The sequence below is a fragment of the Leucopleurus acutus genome (assembly GCF_964270905.1).
Source record: "Leucopleurus acutus genome assembly, chromosome: 4".
NCBI lineage: Eukaryota > Metazoa > Chordata > Mammalia > Artiodactyla > Delphinidae > Leucopleurus > Leucopleurus acutus.
In genome coordinates this window covers 131,517,540-131,539,445 of record NC_139146.1, presented here as the reverse complement: position 1 = coordinate 131,539,445, position 21,906 = coordinate 131,517,540, and the positions used below count along the sequence as shown (strand labels likewise).

Below are 21,906 nucleotides of genomic sequence, written 5' to 3'. Positions count from 1 at the left end.
TTTCCTGAATGTTGCATTTTATTGCATTTCCTGAATGTTAATTTTATTGCAGCTATCTCAAACATTTAGGAAATTCCTACTTATAACTAAGACCTTAGGGTATATCAAATCAAATATGTGCATCAATAAGAATATTGGAAGAACAAAAGGAAGTATTTGTGAGAAGATAAAATAAAAGAGCCTTGAATTCAAACTTTTAAAAAATTGTACAAGATAGATATATAGTAGGGATTATAACTTCCTTGAGATGGAGAACATGTTATTTGTTCCTTTTGTATTTTTTTATAATAGCGCAAATGCCAACACAAATAAAGATTATATAATATTATTAATATCAAATAAAATAGAATCAGGGCATAAAAAAATTAAAAGGGCATATGAATATTAGAGATTCATAAATAGATTATTTTACTGAGAAATATGGCAGCTAGAAAACAATACTCCTAATAACAATAGCTTCAAAATATATAAAATTCATAGAAAAAGGAGAAATTGATCTTAATATATTTTTTTCAGAAAATTATAAATTAGAGGGAAAAAAGATTTGAATAACAATTGTCTAGCTTGATTGAAATAACAGGCTCAATCTAATTATTAGATTCTGATTGTTTTCTGTATGAGAACTATCTACCAAATAGAAAATATATATTTAGTTTTCAGACATACAAGGAATATTTATAAAATTAATCATGTACTGGCCACACTAAAATGTCATAAAATGATATCACATATGGCACATTTCCTGAGCACAAGTATATATTCACTCCTCAATCCTGCATTCCCTCTTGCAAAAAAAAAAAAAAAAACCAAAAAGCCACAAGAAAAAACTATTCACCTGCAAATTTATAAATACACTTCTAGTTTATTCATGGCCAAAAGGGGAAACCACTGTAGAAATTTTTATACACTTAGAACTGAAAGAAAAAAATTAAACATTAAATCCTGGGGGAAGAAATCATCACGGTATTAAAAGGAAATTTATAAGTTAAATTCATTTGTTAGAAAACAAGAGCAACACTTGGGAGTGAAAAAGCTAGCTTTCAACTTAGGATGCTAGAAATAAAATCCTAACAAATTAAACAATGGCATGAAGTCAAATAAAGGACAGGGAGGGAAATATTAAAGGCAAATGTATGAATTCATAAAATAGAGAACAAAAAGTGTGACCCATAAAACAAACAAACAAAATACCTGGTTATGTGAAAAGACAAATAAATTTTGCAAGTACTTTATAATCAAGAAAAACAAAAATAGATAAGTCGTCAAAATTGTACCAGGAATGGAAGAGATAATATATCTTCTATTACAATTATAGTAACTGCCAACTTTTAGTGTAGCAAAAGAAAAGAAAATTATGGGTTAATATTATTATAATTTAGATACAAATTTCCCTCATACCACTCTCCAAAAAAAGAACTCATAGCAAACTAAAAGCATAATGAATAAGTAGGGTTTATCGCAGAATTTCAAGAACGGTTCAAAATTAGAAAATCTCTTAACTTTATGATAATCTCAGGAGATGTTAGAAAATTATTTAGTAAAGTTCAAAACTCATTTATGATTAAGAAAAGTGGAAACTAAAAAATGAATTCTCTATCTTGGTAATATGTATCTATTAAAACCCTACAGCAGAAAGCTTCATGTTTTGGGATACATTAGAATCATTTCCACTAAAGTAAGGAATTTGAAGGGATCCCTGCTGTCACTCCTATTATTTAACACCATGTACTGTTAAATGGACGTTCTTGCCAATGTGGGATTCAATATTTTAATGATACCAATTCTCCTAAAATAACATAAAATCAAGGCAGTCCTTATAAAACCTCAATTATATTCTCCTGACTCTTGGCAAGATAATTCAAAATTCATATAGAATGGTTAATGTACAAGAAAAACCTGATCATTTGGAACAAGGAGGGGGACTGTCTGCCAGATATAAAATACATTTTAACTATGTTAATAAAGTGATTTGTGGCACTGACACAAGAAAAGACAAATAAGTCAATGGAACAGAATATATATGTATATGTGTATGTATACACACATGAAAATTTGGTATTTAATAGAAGTGACATTTCAGTTCAGGGGAAAGTTTTGGGTACAATTGATCTATTTGCAAATTTTGTTGGTTGTGTGTTTTATATATTAATATTTCTATATTATTATTTTTGTATATAAATAATATAGATGATAGCATATGTTATATTACCTTTCCACATTTAATGGAATATTTAAGTGATACACAAATCTCAATTTCCTAATCATTTTCTTGACCTTAATGTATGTGTTACGTATATATTAAACCTTTATCACTAAGAACTTTCAGGTGCTTAATCACAATCGTTTTAAAGCAACTTTGTAGCATTCATTTTGAACTTCTGAGTTAAGTACTTTTTTTCTTAGCCCCCTAGCTTCCTCTTTCTTGAATTCTCTTTTCTTTCCTCTAAAGTGGCCATTTGGGGCAGGGATGAAGGGTCCAGAAAGACTGCATAGGAAGAGATGTGTTCCAGCCCTCATATCTGAAAAGATTTTTGTTTTGCCCTCAGTTTTGATTAATAGTTTATCTGGGTACAGAATTCTAAGTTAAAATAATCGTTCTGCATATCTTAGAGACATCATCCCTTTTTTTATAGAACCAAGTATTATTACTGACAACTGTGATGGTAGTCTGATCTTTGTTTCTTGATGACAACCATTCTCCCAAACCCTGAAAGCTTCTAGTACCTTCTCTGTATACTTAGCATTTTGATATTTCATAAAGATGTATCGAAGTGGGTTTTTTCTTTTCTTTCTTTCCCTTTTTTTTTTTTTGTTGTTGTTGTTGTTCTTTCCTTTCTGGTTACTTTGGTAGTCACAGCCCAAACATCTGTGGGTTTTTTCCAGTCTAAGATATCTGTGTCTGTGTCTCTAACCATATCTCTATCTCTGTCCATCTATATCTACCTATATAGCTATCATCATTCATTCTCTCATCTCTTTCTCTTGGATAAATATTCACCACCTGGACTGTGTTCTGTATCTTATGCCTTTTAAAATATTTTCTATATCTTTTATGTTTTTATTCTACATGTTGATAGCCTTATCTTTCTTTTCCATCCTTTCCTTTGAGTTTTAAAAAATATTTCAGCTACCTTTAATTTTGAAGAATTCTTTTTCTTTAAATGATTTCATAGCATCAGGTTACATTTGAGGGATGTAAGATTTTCTACAGCATCTGTAAGGAAAGAAATTGGAAATCTCTCAAAGTTCCTCTTTTCCCTATAGAAACTGTTTCAGCTGACATTGAGTGTTCTCTTTGTTCATCTTTTTTCCTTTTGTATTGTAATATTTTCTCAAATATCAGAGGCTATTTGTCTATTCATAATAATGAAGTTCTCAATTTAACATAGGTAGTGAATTTGGGTTTCCTCTGTTTGCAGGATTCATCCTGAGATTTATGGGTTGGGAGAGCACAAGCTGGCTATTCCTTGCACTGATGCCAAATGAAAAGGACTCTGTAAGGTACACCAGCTTCCCTGACAGGAGCTCAGGCCAACTGTAACTTTTTAAGGTTTTTTTGCGTCACTGTTTATGAGGAATATTATTATTCTGTGGTTTTCTTTTTATGTAATGGCTTTTTCTGGTATTGGTATCAGGATAATTCTGGTCTCACAGAATGAGTTGAGAAGTGTTTCTTCTATTTTATTGAAGAGTTTGTGCCAAATTGATGGATTTTTTTTTTTTTTTTCCAAATGTTAGGTAGAATTCACCAGTGAAGCAAAATGGGCCTGGAATTTTCTTTGTGGGAAGTTTTTAAACTATTAATTCAATGTGGTTAGTGAATCTACTGCGATATCTATTTCTACTTAAGTGAATTTTGGCAGTGTCTCACGAAATTTAGCCATTTCTGTAAGTTGTTGAGTTTACCAGTATAAAGTTTATTTCCTAATTAGCGTTTTAATATTTATGTAATCTGTAGTGATGTGTCCCCTCTTTCACTTCTGAAATTGGTAAATTGTGTCTTCTTTCTTTTTCTCTGACCATTATGACTAAAGACTGATCAACTTTACTGATCTTTTCAAAGAAGCCATTTTTAGTTTCATTGATTTTCTCTACTGTCTTCCTGTTTTCTGCCCCCATTTTACTACTCCTTTTTCTCTATTTTCAGTTTAATTTTTTTCTAATTTTTTAAAATGAAAACTTAGGGCAATAACTTTAGACATTTCTATTTTTCAAATATAAACATTTTAATGCTATAAACTTCCCTTTAAGCACTGCTTTAGCTTCATGTTACCAATTTTGATATACCATATTTTTTAAATTCAGTTCAAAGGATTTTCTAATTTGCCTTGATTTCTTCTTTGATCTATGGTTTATTTAGAAATACGTTGTCTAGTTTCCAAATTTGTGGGGATTTTTCAGAGATCTTCCTGCCATTATTTCTAATTTAATTCCATTGTTGTAAGAGAAAATAATTTTTAGGATTTAAATCCTTTTAAGTATATTGAAATTTGTTTTATGGCTCAGAATATCATCTCCTTTGAAAAGTATTCCATGTGTACTTGAAAATAATGTGTGTTCTGCTGTTGTTTGGTGGAATGTATGTAAATGCCAATTATTTAAGCTGATTAATGGTATTGTTCAAGTCTTCAATATTCTACTGATTTTTTAATCAATTATTGAGAGAGTGGTTAGAATCTCCAACTATAATTGTGGACTTGTCTGTTTTTCCTTTTCCTTCTGTCAGTTTTTGTTTTATTACTTTGAAGTTCTGTCATAGGAACACAAACATTTAGGATTATGTGTTCTTGATGAATCAACTTCTTGTATCATTATGAAATGTTACTTTTTATCTCTGGTAATATTCCAACTGCTTTCTGAAAATGTATTTCTGAAAATCTTGGAATCTCTCATTTTTCTTCCTTTCCTATCATGTTAAGAATTTACTATCTTTTGGACATTTCAGTGGTCATTTCAAATATAGGAAGGAAATGTGTTTAGCCATCCATCTTGATCTTGAAGTAGAAAAACCCCTAAACTAAACTTTTAAGACCATTGCCTCATTCAGCAATGTATTTCTGTGGCTACATTGGCTGTAGGATAAGGGATTGTTTCAGACAAGCTTAAGGGGATTTTATGGAAATATGAGTCAGGGTTATAGAATAACTGGGTCCTTACAAGGTGAACCCAGAGGGAGGTTCTAGATCCATAACAGTACTGGGAATTCACGAGGAGTCTAGAAATCTGATCTCTGATTCATGCCTGATTCATTTTCTTTCTAGCTTGTTCATTCCTTCCTCTCTATGAATCATTTTTTCTGTCTCATTGTTTCTGCTTCTTTATAACATTAGATTGCCTTGGTCAAAGTACTTAATCTCTCTATGCCTTGGTCTCTGGAAGTAATAACAAGGTTTATTTCCAGGTTTATTGTGAGGATCACTAAAAACACAGACCAGCACACAGTATTAATGTAATATGTCTTACCCATTACTATTTGGCCTAAAATAAAACCTGGCTAAGAGATGTAATATCTATGACTAGCTGCCTATACATCCATTTCATTGTTCATTAGGTGTGCTAAGTTTTATTATATTGCTCCATTTTTCTCATATAAGATCATGTGATAACTTTCTTTTGGAATTTAGTATCAGGAAAAAGCTTATCTCTCTTGAAGAAATGATATGTTTCCTTTCATCGGGTAATGAGGATTCTCTAGTCCGTCACATCTCCCTTTTTGCCCAGTCTGCCCAGAAGTTCAGAGTGAAATTTAATGTTTCTTCAGGGGAACTATATTAACCCTGATGGGGAGTATATTTATATACTTTTCCTTTATTTGCCTTTCATTTTCTATATATAATCTGACAGCTATGTAATATAAAACATTAATTTTAAGTTTCTTCAATCCTCTCCAGAAAGAAAGTTAACAAGAAATAAAGCATTATTTTATGTAAGTCAGAAGAATCTTAAAGGAGAATGAAACACTGCTTTCAAAGAACTCTGAGTCTAGAGCAGAATCCTTTCCTTATGGCAATTCACAACAAGAAAGACATTTTACATTGCAATTCAGTACATGTACATATATATTTCACATATGTATGTATATGAAACAAAACGTAAAAGCACTAATACTCAAAATGTTCTGATCTCTTTGTAAATATTAACTCAATTAATCCTCATAACCATTCCATGAGCCAGGCCCTCTTATTGTTACCCCTATTTTTTACATGAGAAAACTGAGGCACAGAAAGGTTAAGTAGCTTGGCCAAAGTTGACCAGTTACCTGGTTAGTAAGTATAAAGCTGGGTTTGAGTCCAGGGAGTCTGGTTTTAGAACTCATGCTCTATTTCATTACATCTGGCAACCCGCTCTATGTAATGAACCCCTTTCTAATTCTATAGTCTTTCATATTTTAAATGCTTATCATGATACCCAAACTCATGGGTCATAATCACTACCCACTAATGGACCACAACCTTAGATTTTTAAACATTAATCAGGAAGGAAAAAAAAACCAAAACACATGTACATGACTGTCAATGGCTATTAAGAGAGTTCAAGCAGGCACTCTGAACTCTTACCATGTGAGTGAGGATGGATCAAAGGAGGCCTCACAGGGCAAGAAACAGTTAAGCTGAGGCTGGTAGAGAAGTTTATCAAGTACACAAGGCATGGGAGAAGGAGAAGGGCATTTCAGGCAGAGCACATATATAAGGCTACAAAGGGGTGAAAGATCCCCATTCATCAACTGCCCCAACACCTGTGAGCCAAGCACTGTATGAGTACTGAGGATGCACATGTGAGCAAAGTAGCCATGGCTCCATACATACATACAAATACACACTATATATATTTATTTATAAACATATGTGTATTTATAAACACACACCTCCCAGCTCAAAGTACAGAGTATTTAAAATGATCTCAGAGACTCATCCCAGTACAAGATTTTGAAAATTTCCAAATAATCTAATTAAAAATAATAGAGGAAAAATATTTCCTACAAATTTATATATTCAATTTAATAGACCAACATATGCATTGTGGGAGTCCCAGGAGGAGAACAGAGATTCTTTTAAGAAAAGTGGTGAAAACTTCCCAAGTTTCATAAATGTCATGAATATAAATATTTGAGAAATTCAACAAACTCTAAGTAGGAAAATTCAAAGAGATACACATTGAGGCACATTATAATCAAACTCCCAAAGGCAAAGACAAAGAGTGAATCTTTAAAGCAGCAATAGAGAAGCAACTCAACACAGCATCCTCAATAAGGTTTTAAGCAGATTTCTCACTAGAAACTTTGGAGGCCAGAAAACAGGGTCTTTTTTTTTCTTTTTTAATTGGGGTATAGTTGTTTTACAATGTTGTGTTAGTTTCTACTGTACAGTGAAGTGAATTATATATTCAAAATGCTAAAAGAAAAAACTGTCAACCAATAATCTTACATCTGGCAAAACTGTCCTTCTAAAGTAAGGAAGAAATTAAGAACATTCCCAGATAAACAAAAGCTGAGGAACTTTATTTCTACTGGACCTGCCCTGCAAGAAGTGCTAAATGGAGTCCTGCAGGTTGAAAAAGAGTAACCTGAAGTCATATGAAGAAATAAAAGTCTCAGTAAAGGTAGACACATGGTCAATTATAGACGCTAGTATTTTTGTAACAATAGTTGGTAACTTCACATTTTGTTTTCTACATAATTTAAGAGACTAATGCATTTATAAAAATAATTATTCTAAGAACTAGCAGTATTGTATATTTGATTTGTAACTCCACATGTTGCTTTCTACATAATTTAGGATATAGCATTAAAAAAATAATTATTAATGTATGTGTGGGAGCAGAGGGTATCTGTAAATCTCTATACCTTCCCGTCAGTTTTGCTGTGAACCTAAAACTCTAAAAAAATAAAGCCTTTCAATAACAAAATGATTAGTTTGTTTTTTGGATGCAAAATGTATAAAGATGTAGTTTTACAACATCGATAATCAAAAGAGGTAGGAATGGACCTCTCAAGAAGCAAAGTTTTTGTATGTTAGTGAAGATAAACTGGTATAAATTCAAAACAGAGGTTATAATTTTAGGATATCAGATGTAAGCCCCATGGCAACCACAAAGAAAATAGTTACAGAATATACACAAAAGGAAATGAGAAGGGAATTCATTGGTTTCACTACAAAAAAAAAAAAATCAACATAAAAGAATACAGTAATGCAGGAAATAAGGAACAAAGAAGCTATAAAGTACATAAAAAACAAATAGTAAGTGACAGAAGTCCCTCCTTATTAGTAATTACTTTAAATGTAAGTGCATTAAACTCTCCAATCAAAGGACAGAGACTGGAAGAATGAATAAAAAAATGTGATCCAACTATGTGCTGTCTACAAGACACTCACTTTAGATCCAAAGACACAAATAGGTTTAAAATGGAATGATGGAGAAAGATATTTCATGGCAATAGTAACAAAAAGAGAGTAGGGGTGGCTATACTAATGTCTGACAAAATAGACTTGAAATTAAAAAAGGGCTATAAGAGACAAAGGAGGCCATAATATATTAATAACAGATCAAATACAGGAAGAAGATACAACTGTCATAAACGTTCATGTACTTAATAAGAGACCATCAAAATAAATAAAGCAAAAATTGACAGAAATGAGGGGAGAAATAGACAGTTATGCAATAATAGCTGGAGATTTCAATACCTGACTTTCAATAATGGATAGAACAACCAAACAGAAGATAAGTAAGAAAACAGAGGACTTGAACAATACAATAAACCAACTAGATGTAACAGATATATGCAGAACACTCTACCCAACGACAGAATACACAGTCTTCTCAGGGGCACACAGGACATTTTCCAGGATTGATCATATATTAGGCCAAAAATTAAGTCTTGAGAGATATCACACAAAGTACCTTCTTTGGCCACAACTAGAGTAGTCATTAAGGGAGGGAAAACTGGAGAATTCACAAATTGTGGAAATTAAATAACACACTCTTAAACAACCAATGGATCAAAGAAGAAATCACAAGGGAAATTAGAAAATACTTAGAGATGAATGAAAATGAAAACACAACATGGCAAAACTTATGGAATTCAGTGAAAGCAGTGCGAAAGGGGAAATTTATAACTATAAATGCTTAAATTTATAAAGAAGAAAGATCTTTTAAAAAACGTTTAAAAACAAAAAGATCTCAAATCAACATTCTAACCTTACAATTTAATTAATTAGGAAAAGAACAAACTAAACCCAAAGCTTTCAGAAGAAAAAAAATAATAAAGATTAGGACAGACATAAATGAAATAGAGGATAGAAAAAGAACTCAATGAAAACAAAAGTTGGTTCTTTGAAAAGATCAACAAAATTGAGAAACCTTTAGCTAGATCAACTAAGAAGAAAACAGAGAAGACTCAAAGTACTACAATCAGAAATGAAAGTAGGCTTTGCTGTACAGCAGAAACTAACACAACACTGTAAAGCAACTATACTCCAATAAAAAGGAAGAAATGAAAAAGGAAGAAATGAAAGTACTACCAATTTTAGAGATAAAAAGGATTATTAGAGAGTACTGTGAACAACTCTGTGTAAAAAATTGGATAACCTGGATGAAATGGACAAATTCCTAGAAACAAAACCTACCAAGACTGAATCATGAAGAAATAATAAGCCTGAACTGACCTATAACTTGTAATGAGTCAGTAATAAAAAATCTCCCAACAAAGAAAAGCCCTGGATGATGGTCTCACTGATTCATTCTACCAAAAATGTAATGGACTAACACAAATTCTTCTCAAACATTTCAAAAAACTGAATGGGAGAGAACACTTCCTATTTTGTTCTATTAGGCCAGCATTGCCCTGATACCAAAGTCAGAAAAAAATACTTCAAGAAAAGAGAACTACAGACAAATATCTCTTATGAACATTAATTCAACAAAATACTAGTGAAGTGAATTCAGCAGCATATTAAAAGGATTATACATCATGGCCAATTGGAATGCAAGGATGGTTCAACATACTAATACTTATCAATGTAATACATCACATTAAAAAAATGAAGAAAAAATTACCATATGATCATCTCAATGCAGAAAAAGTATTTGACTAAATTAAATACTCTTTCATGATAAAATACTCAACAAATTAGGAACAGAAGGAAACTGCCTCAACATAACAAAACTCATATATGAAAAACTCACAGTGAGCATCATACGCAACAGTGAAAGACTGAAAGCTTTCCTCTATGATTAGAAACAAGGCAAGAAGGCCCAGTTTCATCACTTCTATTCAACACAGTACTTAGAACAATTAGGCAAGAAAAAGAAATAAAAGGCATTCAAACTGGAAAGGAAGAAGTAAAATTATCTCTGTTTCTAGCTGTTGTGATTTTTATATGTCAAAAACTCGAAAGATTCCACAAAAAGCTATTAGAACTAATAAACAAATTCAGCAAAGTAATAACAAATTCTGGATACAAGATCAACATTCAAAATTCAGTAGTATATGTATACACTAAGAATAAATAATCTGAAAAGGAAATTAAGAAAACAATTCCACTTACAATAACAAAAATAATAAAATAAAATACTCAGGAATTAACTTTACCAAGGAGGTAAAGGACCTGTGCAATGAAAACTATAAAACATTGCTGAAAGAAATTAAAGAAGACATAAATAAATAAAAAGACATCTTATGTTCATGGATTAGAATATTTAATATTGTTATGATGTCAATACTACCTAAAGCAATTTACAGATTCAATGCAATCCCTATCAAAATACCAATGACAATTTTTTTAGAAGTAGAAAAATTCATTCTAAAATTCATATGTAATGTCAAGGAACCTGAATAACCAAAATAATCTTGAAAAAGAAAAAAGGTGGACTCACACTTCCTGATTTCAAAACTTACTACACAGTTACAGTAATCAGCATGGTACTGGCATAAAGACAAACATATAGACCAAAGGAATAGGATAGAGAGCTCAGAAATAAATCTTCACATATATGGTCAAACAATTTTTGACAAGGGTATTAAGACTATTCAAAAGGGAAAGGGCAGTTTTTTTCAACAAATGATTATGGGAAAACTAGATATCCACATGCAAAAGAGTGAAGTTGGATGCTTACCTAACAATATAGACATAAATTAACTCAAAATGGATCAAAGACCTAAACACAGTAGCTAAAAGCATAAAACTCTTAGAAGAAATCATAGGGCAAAAGCTTTACAACATTGGATTTGGCAATGATTTCTTGGATATGACAGCAAAAGTACAGGCAACACAAGAAAAAACAGACAAATTAGACTTCATGAAATTAAAAAAACTGTCATCAAAGGATACTATCAACAGAGTGAAAGGCAATCAATGGAATAGGAGAAAATAATTGCAAATCACATATCTGATAAGGAATTAATATCCAGAATATAGAAGTATTCCTAAAACTTAATAATAAAAAACAAACAACTCAATTCAAAAACAGAAAGGACTTGAATAAACAGTTCTCCAAAGAAGAGATCCAAAGGACCAATAAGCACATGAAAAGATGCTCAACATTGCTAATCACTGGAGAAATGTAAATCAAGATCTCAGTGAGATACCCCTCATACTCATTATGATGGCTACTAGCATGAAAGCAGAAAACGATAAATGTTGGTGAAGATGTGAAGCAACTGTAACCCGTGTGCATTGTTGGTGAGAATGAAAAACGGTACAGCCATTGTGGTGGCAGAATGGTGTTCTCAAAAAATTTTAAATAAAGTTATCAAATTATTCAGTAATTCCACTCCTGGGTATATACTCAAATGAATTGAGAACAGGGTCTTAAGGAGATATTTATACACCCGTGTTCACAGGAAACATTATTCACAATAGGTAAAACACTGAAGCAGCCCAAGTGTCCATTGACAAATGAATGGATAAGCAAAATATAAACATACCATGAAATATTATTCAGCCTTAAAAAGGAAGGAAATTGTTACAAATGCTACAACATGGAAGAAACTTGAGGATACTGCAAGCCCTAGGAAAGCAAAAGAGTACTTGTGAGCCCATAATCTGATTTTGCTTTAAGTACTGAGATGACACTGTTTACTATAATATCTCCATTTTCCAACATGGAAAACAGAATAGGGTATGGATATGAGTTAGGGGGATGATTTTCATAGAATTGCAGCAATATCAACATTTTGAGGATTATGTTTTAACTATAACAGAGAATGGGAAAGAGTCAAATTCGTTTCAGATATTCCCATGCAAGCTTTTCTTAATATGGACAGAACACAATATCAGAAACAAAGCTCAACTTAGTAAAATCATCTTGCCCCATGAATTATGCATGATGAGGCTTGGTCATTGTTCACCCCACTTTTAATTCCAACTGATTCAACCTCTGTAGTACCTGGGTACTTATGCCTTTTTATCACTTTGCTCTTCATTACTAAATTTCCCAAATGATTTCTAAATAGAGTGCCATTATGCACTTGCAGGTTTATGAGCTATTGTAGGAAAAGTCACATTCTCTGGCTATATTCTACACATTTCTAAAGCAGTAGGTTTATACTTAAAGCAATCTTATGGTAGTAACAATAAGTTTAAGCAATTTATAGACATTTAAAAAAACTGTTTACAATAGCTCAGTGGGCTCTGCAAATTATATTGTTTAGTACAGCATAAAAAATTTCTGAAAAGTTTACTATAAGTTGAAATTAAAAAAAAATTCCCCTCATTAGTTCGCATTACCATTTGAAATGTATCTCACTAAAAACTGTCTTCTAAACATGATGAATATGATACCTAGCACAAAGTAAATATGTAACTATACATATTTAAAGAAAAATGATAAATTAATATTACTACCTATATCAAGACAAAGTTAATGCAAAATATTTAGGATATTTACATTATAACTTTTAAAAGCCAAAGAAAAATGATCAATGACAGTTAATGATAATAGCTGAAGTGAGAATTGTCTACATGTGTTTCATATAGAGAATCTCTTTTAACTTCCACAAGAATGTCCTATTATTATTATGGTCTCCAAATAGTTGTGGAAATCAAAGATTAGCAAAGTCAGGTAACCTGCAAAAAATTACAGAAGTATTAATAGCAGAGCCAAATTTCCAGCTGAGGAAGAAATCATCTCCCCTAACAGCCAGAGCTGCAATGTCATGATTCCTATGCTTTTCCCTTACAAAGATTTTTTTTAGGTCTATTTAGAGCTGATAAGTTTAAACACCATAGGTGAAAATAATATTTTAAAGAAAACTTTTTTTAACATCTTTATTGGAGTATAATTGCTTTACAATGTTTAGTTTCTGCTGTATAACAAAGTGAATCAGCTATATGTTTACATATATCCCCATATCCCTTCCCTCTTGCATCTCCCTTCCACCCTCCCTATCCTACCCCTCTAGGTGGTCACAAAGCACCAAGCTGATCTTCCTGTGCTATGCAGCTGTTAAAGCAAAGACATAAATGCCTAAGAAATTGGCATTTCTGTGTTCCGTTGACATTTGAAATCTTTCCTCCTTTCGTATTTATTTAGACTTGGCTTTGGTGTAAATTTGAGATCCTTTTTGCACTTATTAAACAATTTTTAAAAGTGCCTTTCAACTGCATTTTTTTACATTCCCAAATTGTAAACTTTATTGATATCAATATTCTTTTTAAAAACTTTATTGTCAAAAATTCTTTTCTTTCCTAGTTTCACATCTTAGAGATCTGCTGTGGAAGACAGCATCAGAATGTAAATAAGTAAATAATAAAAATAAAAAGGAGTGGCATCTCTCCTGTGTTCCCATGTGTATCCTCTGCTGTTGCTTTTTTTTATACATTCAGGAGAAAGTAAGGAATAGTTGTCTCTCCATTTCAGAGCACCAAAATCCTGTCTCTTTTTCTTGAATAAGGAAGAAGATCTTAAAACCCAATTTGCTACTTAGAAGGAAAGAGGGTCATCTTCCTTTCCTTCTCTCTCCTGCCTATTCCTGTTAGTCAAGTAACCATTTATTCAGCAATTGGCATCTTCAGAAAGTTTAACTGGCAAACCTCTGCATGGAATTTAATTTATTACTTTAAAAGAGATGCAAAATGTTAAGATAAAACTAGATGATATCACAAAATTATTCAAAAGTAAACAAGATGAATGAAGCAGAGGAAGAGCTCACCTAAAGGGGCCTAAATTCCCATAATGTTATCATGAAATAGTATATCGTGAATAAACATCTTCACCTTGTTACAGATACTTTGAGTGCCTGACCATGGAGCAAATCCAAATGCTAAATTTTCTCATAACAAGTATATCTGTAGTTTGTAAAAGCACCTTTGGAAGACAGTTTTGGAATATTTTCAAGATGAAAACCTAAGATGGGCAAAATGCTAATTTACTTTAACTGAGTAAGTATAATACAGTTCAAAGGCAGGAGAGAGAGGTTGTGCTGCCCAAGTGACGCTCAGTAAACACCAATTGGTGACGCTGAAAGATATTCTGAAAGAAAGCAATATCTTGGAGATGTACACAATTTTGAGCTAAATCTATTCTTCTGTATAATAGAACTTGATATCTGAAGCAGAAAATAATATTGAGCAGATTAACATTCTCTGTCCCTTGATAATTTTGCTTATTAGTATCCTCATATACACAGCTAAAGCTGTAAAAACTGCCCCCAGAAAATTTTATTTGAATCTATAAATACACTTTTATTACTTAGCTACTCAAAGCAATTATGATATGATAATAAGTGATACTTTAAGTATCACTTAAATAATGCATTCTGATAATATAGTACAGAATAAAAAAGCACAAAGTACAGAACTACAACATGCCTTTCTTTAGTTGGTAAAGATCAGTTAAATACTATCAATGGACTATTCAACGGCTTATCTAAGAAAGTCAAATTACCAGTGTCAACTATGTTATACTTTAGTACAATACGTTTGAAAAAAATATACCTATTAGGCACAGCAATAATCTGGTCACTTAAAAAGTAATAAAGTATAGTAGAATTCCTTCTGTAAATGTGGATGATAAAAAACTCAGAAGCCCTTTGCCTTTGACCCATTTTACCCCATTCCAAGGTAAAATGATCCCCCATCAATTGGGTTTGACCATTCCAGAAAAAACTACTTTAGCTTGTCTTGCTCAATTACTCACTTAAATTTTATACTCTTACTTGTAAACATATAACATTTTTGAGGAATTAAACTTCCTCAATACAACAGTTAAACTAGCTACCTACAACACTGAACTAAAAAATGTTGTAATCAAAAAATATTCACAGCAGGATACCTATTTCATGGTGTTAGTAATCCAACATTTATTCTTCACTAGTTTATTCATTTAACAGCAAGTTATTGAGCTCCGCCCGAGTGCCAGGCCCTGTTTAAGTCCTGGGGACACAGTGGCATACACAGACACGTTCCTGTCCTGTGGGGCATCCATTCCACCAGGGATGACACAGCTGATGTACAAACTCCCAACAGAAGATGAGGACCAGCTGACTGCAGAAATACACCCAGGTGATTTGACTGGGAATAAGTGTGAGTGGGGTGAGGGCTCCTTGATTATGGGGTCAGGGAATAGCAGACTGAGGTCACATTCAAGGTGACACCTGCATGACAAGAAGTGTCAGCAGTAAGGCCACACTGAAAGGAGTGAATGGTAGAGAGAACGGGGGATAAGGCCAGAGAGGTCAGCAAAGCCCAAATCACACACAGCTTTAGGTCATGAGGAAGAGTTTAGAGTTTATCATAAGACCAATGGGAAGCTCTTGGAGGGTTTTAAACAGGTGAGTGTCCCCATGATCTAATTTTTAAAAGGTCATTCTCGTGGCTGAATGGTGGTGGAATTCAAGGGGATTTTAGAAGAGCAAGTAGGAGACTCTTCTAGTGATCTTGGCAAGAGATGATGGTGACTATGCAATGAAGAGAATAGATGAACACAGGATAAGTTTTGGAGTTATATCTGATAGTACCTACTGATGCATTAGATGGGGGAGTGGTGGTGAAGGCAAGGTGAAACTCAAGGCTGCCTTGGTACCATTTACTGAACTGAGGGAAGACCGGGGGAGGGATATTAGGAGGGGGGAGTGTGAGGGGCAGCAGAGGTAAAGCAAGAGTCCAGTGGGGGGCCATGTTAGCCTTGGAATGTGTATTAAAAATTCAAGTAAATATGTCAAGGAGACAGTTGGATATAAAAATTTGAAGCTTAATGGAGAGGTCAGGGCTGGATTTATAAATGTGATAGCCATCAGGTATTGCTTGTATTTAAAGCTATAGGACTAGATCCAGGTAGAGAGTGTAGCTGGAGTAGAGGGTCAAAGACCCACCCCTAGAACAATCCACCATTGAGAGTTTGAAAACAGAAAAGCAGCCAGCAAAGGAGATTGAAGGCAGCATAGTTGAAGAGTTTGGAGGAAAACCATAGAACATGGCATCCTGGAAGCCACAAGCACAGAATGTTCAAGGAGAGAGTATTCATCTCTATCAAATAATGTGAAGACATCAAGCAAGATGAGGACAGAAACATGACCATTAGATGTAATAAAAATGGAGGACATCAGTCACAGTAAACAGATTTCAGTGAGTTCTGGGTCTGGAAACCTATTTAGAGTCAATTGAGCTAAGAATGCGATGTGGAAAGATGGAGACAATGCTTCTGGTTACTGCGAAGGGTACAGAAAAATGGGGTAGAAACTGGAGGAGGATAAGAAGTCAAGGGAGATACTAGGGTAGATACGAATGTTAGTGAGATTGCTTCAATGGAAAAGGAGAAACTGATGATATAGCAAGAAAACACATTTAACTGGTGGAGAAAGTCTTGGAACAAGTAAGAGGGGATGGTATCCAGAGCACAAGTAGAGACATCATCCTTAGACAAGAACAGGAACTCTCCACCCATTGCAATAGGTGGGACACAGAGTGTGAGTTTACGTATTAGTAGGTTGGTATGTTTTGGAGTAGATGATGAAGTGTTATTCTGGGACTAGACAAAGAACACATCCATATTACAGGATATCAAAGCTAGTGTACATGAATTATTTAAGTATATATTTCTGTTATCATCTTAGGGAAGAATAAGGCAGTTTAGAGAAGAATTTGAGAATATATCTTAGATACTGCTTTTGCCTGATTGGAAATTTGATTCACCAATTTCTCCCCTTTATATTCTTGTATACTGAGGATCTGTGATGCACCGGTTTAATCATTTTGTAATGCTAACAGATATGGAGTCAAACTCAAAATCTGTCTTCTTTGGCAAGTTTTATCCAACATCTTAATTTTCTCTGATTTTTTCCAGACCTCTAGGCTGCACCTCACAGTATAATTATGCAACTCATTCATTGCATGTTTATTTCCTGCTTGTATTATTTCAAATAGAGACAAGGATAAGACCAAGTACTTTATACTAAAATAACATTGTTTTCCCCTCTGTGAAAAACCTAGCGTTAGATATAAAGTAGGCACTTAATAAATGTTTGCTGACCAATTTATCTTTTAGAGTTCAATGGCTGATAAAAAGTTTTCCACAGAAATTCTTTGGAATATGCATAATTCCTCATGGCACCTGCTGGGTGCTGCTGAGAGATGCTGAAATCAATTTTCTCCTTTACATGCTATTCAATTTGTTTGGGGCAAGGTCTACAAGGTATATCAGTCAGGAGCATAATAGTGAGCCAAGTACAAGTTACCTTCCTACAAAGGTTTGCACCCACTATCTTTGAGCTTTGATATAAAAAAATATTCAAGTGTAGGAAGCTTTAAGGAGAATTCAACAGTAAAGGTTGAGAATTACCCAGGGCTACTTGTGTTCTGTAGCATAATATGGATTTGAAATCAATTTGGTAATATCCTTAGTGAAAAAAAAAATATTTGTAACAGAACACTCATTAACATAGCCTATTTTGCATTGTCTTATAATAATGTTTTCTTCAGTGCAGACTGAAAGCAGATATTAAGTATATAGATGTCTAATTTGTTAAAATATGTGAAGCATAAGTTTAATTCCAAATTTAATTCCTAATTCTTAAGCCAATTATAGCTATTTAGGTATCATTATATTTAAATCAGAAAGCAAATATCACTCATATATATTTTTCTTTTAAGAAGGAATTGTATCATCAGACAACACTGACCTTTAATTTTGTCCAATAGGCTACCATGGAAAGCTAATGAATTAGCAATTAGAATAGCAGTTAAAAACCAAAGGTCCTAGATATTACACTTGGCAGTCAATACAACTCCAAGGAAGATAGTGATTATAGCTACTATAAATTTTGCCACTCTATAAAATAAAGCAGCTACTGATAGAATGAACTATTCCATTTTTCCATGCTATATGCATACTGACAATTATCTAATGAAATATATCAAGAGACTTAGAATTTTAGACTATGTGAAAACCTATACCAAAACCATCAATAGGAATACCCTGTCAGTGGAATCCCATAGCACTAGGCAACATTAATAGAGACAATCTTTTAAAAGCATTTATTGTATAAAATATTTTTGAATAGTTGAATAGTTGAATCATTTAATGAATTCTGTAAGATGCATGTGCATATATAAGATTTCTATTTGTCAATACTTACATATAAAAATCTGATAACAGAGTCACCAAGTCTATAGGTAAGAAATATTAAACCTGTTTAGCTATTATTCTAGGTTTCTATTTATTTCTCACTAACCTACTTGGATTTTTATACTGTTTTTACTCAGATCATAAATTAGGTTCTGACTAGCCGTAAAATGGCAAAGTTTACTTTGTTCATTAAAAAAATAAATCCAGACAATTTAGAATTATTTTTAAATTAACCAATAAACTATGATCCATTAATTCTTTTTGTGGGTTCTTGGCAGGAGAGAGAATATACATTAGTACGGGATTTTTTTTTAAATCCCCAGGAAAAAAGATATATGAATTCTTCTCTTAAAGTTTTTTTTTCTCCCCCATGGAGGCAATATACCTTAAAATGGAAGTTATTAAGCAATTAATAACACAGAATTAACTAAAATATTGCAAATATGATAGTATAATATCTTGGTAAATATGAGAATTTTGAAAGTCATAAAATTAAAGACCGATATGTGTAAGATCAATAGACATGATTTATCACTATTTAATATGAGCTTTAATTTTTAAATGCTATGTTCCAATAAAAAAGTGGACTGCACAGGAAAATTGAAATTTCAATAAAGAATCAAGACAAAATAAACAAACTTTATATTAAAGTACCTTTAAGAGGTATATACTTACGCAGCAACCTCCTCTTTTGACAATCCTTTGAAATTCACCTCCAGATAATGATCTATGTCGTCTTTTTCTTTGATCAATTGAGACCTAAATGAAATGGAAAGAAATAATAAAGCACTGCCTTAAATCGAGTTGAAAAGCTACCAAACATATAAAATGCCACCAGAAGAACAGAAATATTCTGGGGACAATATCATAGATAATAAATGTTCTGTAAAAGCTATAGAGTTAGGTTGTTCATTGATAATTTCAAAATTTTAATTTTCTTGAATGGAAAGAGGCAGAGAAGAATACTAACCTCAGTGTGTAAACAGATAAAACACCAACACATTAAAATACTCGCATTCTTAAGTAAATAGGGTTTTCTCCTCAAAGCATTATAAGATCTTCCATTTTACTCATGTTCTCTCATAATATAACTTTCCAGCTACAGAAGTCAGATTCTGTTTGGCACAGGATCTTGAACTAATAATACTTATTTGATACAAATGTGTTAAAATTATTGGTTGCAAACATTACAGAATTTTGCTCTGACATGCTGTTTGAGTGGTTTTTAAAATCACACATAAAACTCAAATTATTATTAAAAGTTCAAGGTGAAAGTGATTTGAAGAAGACTTTAATGAGAAATATATTACACATGTAGTATGTTCAATCTTCATACACCTGGCACCTTTAAAAATAAGCAGACTATGAACATCTTATGACAATAGGAGTATGGGATACACAGATACCTTTTTATTCAGAAGCTAATGGAGAATGTTGACACAAAGCTTTGCCTTAAATGGTTATGATAAAAATGTTTTTCTTCAATAAAATGAATACAAAAAATTTTCTTTAAAATCTCTCTTATTCTAGGGATGTGACACTGGGCTATGTTTTTGCTCATGTTGAAAAGAAAATGTAATCTCAATTATTACAAAAGACAGGAAGAAGAAGCTAGCTATTTCAGATTTTGTAAAAACATCACATTATTCAAAAGGAAAATGGAAAATAAGAATGTATATACTGGAATTATGCATCTATTGAAAATTTTCTGTTTTTCACATTATTTGAAAATAAAATTACAATTTTCTACACTTCTATTTTACTATTTCTACAGTTTTCAATTCTATTACCAAAGAACTTTGATGGTAGTTCAGCTGAATGTATTTATTTTGGTCCAGGGGCTTTGGTCTTTGCCAGAAATACCAAAAATGAGGTATGGTCCTTCTCAGAACAAAGTAGTCTCGTAATACTTTGATCATTATGCCTTGTAGGAATTGAAAGGTAAGCAAAAAAAAATCAAACCTATATACAGGTTTTAATTTTCTTGAATGGAAAGAGGCAGGGAAGAATACTAACCTCAGTGTGTAAACAAATAAAACACCAACACATTAAAATACTCTGCATTCTTAAGTAAATGGGTTTTTCTCCACATCCACCTATCCTATATATAGGTTTATATTGAGAAATAATATGTGCATTACTAAAAATCAATAAAACTATAAGTGGAAATTTCTAAATAACACAATCTTAGTTAATATTCATAATTATGATAAAATACAACAAGTTCCTGTCCTGCAGTTTTTCGGCTGCATTTGAAAACTCCATAAGCTCAGCAGACATTCACAGGCAGTGGTGGTTCGATGATGCATTTTCAAGCCCCAGGATCATTTCAGGAGCTAAATCGTGCCTGCCAGTTTACCCCAGTAGTAAGACTGTGTCATCCTTCCTCCAAAACAGAAATCAGTGCTTGGGACCTTGTGGTTTAGATGCCGTACATCTTTCATGCCTAAAGCTTCTGCTTTCAATTCTCCACACGTATTTTAAAAAGGAAATGTATTTCCAAAGCTTTACAGGAAGCACAATATAATGATAATAGAAAATAAAATGATCAAATGAGTGCTAGCCTGCTAAATAAATAGATTCTTAATCTTTGAATGAGGTTCATCAATCCTTCTGAAATAGCAAATTTGAATATTCTGAATATAACAGTATACTTTTGTTTTCAAACAATTTTGTTTTCTGAGATATGCTATTTACATTTTTTACTGCAAGAAATTCGTTCTGTAGGAATAAAAAATGAAAGCCAGGGTCACGTACCTTGGAATTGTTCTGGGGGAACATGGCAGCTTCTGTCTGGCTAAGGCCGTAAGCTTTGGGCGTGTCATGCACAGTGGGGGCAGGGTGGTCATTTTGGACTACCAAAAGAAAAAAACCAGAAATGGTATTTTAAAGAATAAATCATTCAAAGAATCTTTTAAGACATTATTAGAGATCCACAGTCGGTTGTCTGAGCTGAGAATGCCTCTGTGTGTAGATCTATAGCTCTGTTATTCAGTCATGAAGCTCAGAGAGTGAATTCTGCAGGTTGTTTCTCTCATTATTTTCTTCTACTATCTGCCTTTTGGCCAATTTATTACTTGTCTGCACCTCCATCACAAAGTGGAAAAGGAGAAAATTTGATAAATGCATTGAAGATTCAGACAATTAGGAGCTTTGTTATGGGTTTTGTTAGTGGAGCTGGTTGCAATTAAAAAGTGAAGATTTTTAGGACAGCTATAGATTTCAAATGCTCATGCTTTTCTCTCCTGTTACAATCAATAATTAAAATTTTTTCATACTTTGCTGTCTTCTAAAACTTTCTCACTCACAAATAAAGCCTTTCCCTTAGAAGTGATAAATGCTAAG

The 21,906-nt window shown here is 32.7% G+C and overlaps 1 protein-coding gene across 1 annotated transcript in view; it reads right to left on the bottom strand.

The window, feature by feature from the left end:
* The window catches only part of TTC29 (tetratricopeptide repeat domain 29), a gene marked incomplete at its 5' end in the record, with an annotated part of 250,735 nt that extends 229,325 nt beyond the window's left edge, over nucleotides 1–21,410 (bottom strand). The window contains 2 exons of the mRNA XM_082838588.1: nucleotides 19,237–19,320; nucleotides 21,319–21,410. Coding sequence (XP_082694714.1) covers nucleotides 19,237–19,320; nucleotides 21,319–21,410 — 176 coding nt within the window. The remainder of the gene's footprint in view (nucleotides 1–19,236; nucleotides 19,321–21,318) is intronic.
* Nucleotides 21,411–21,906: the final 496 nt, after the last annotated feature.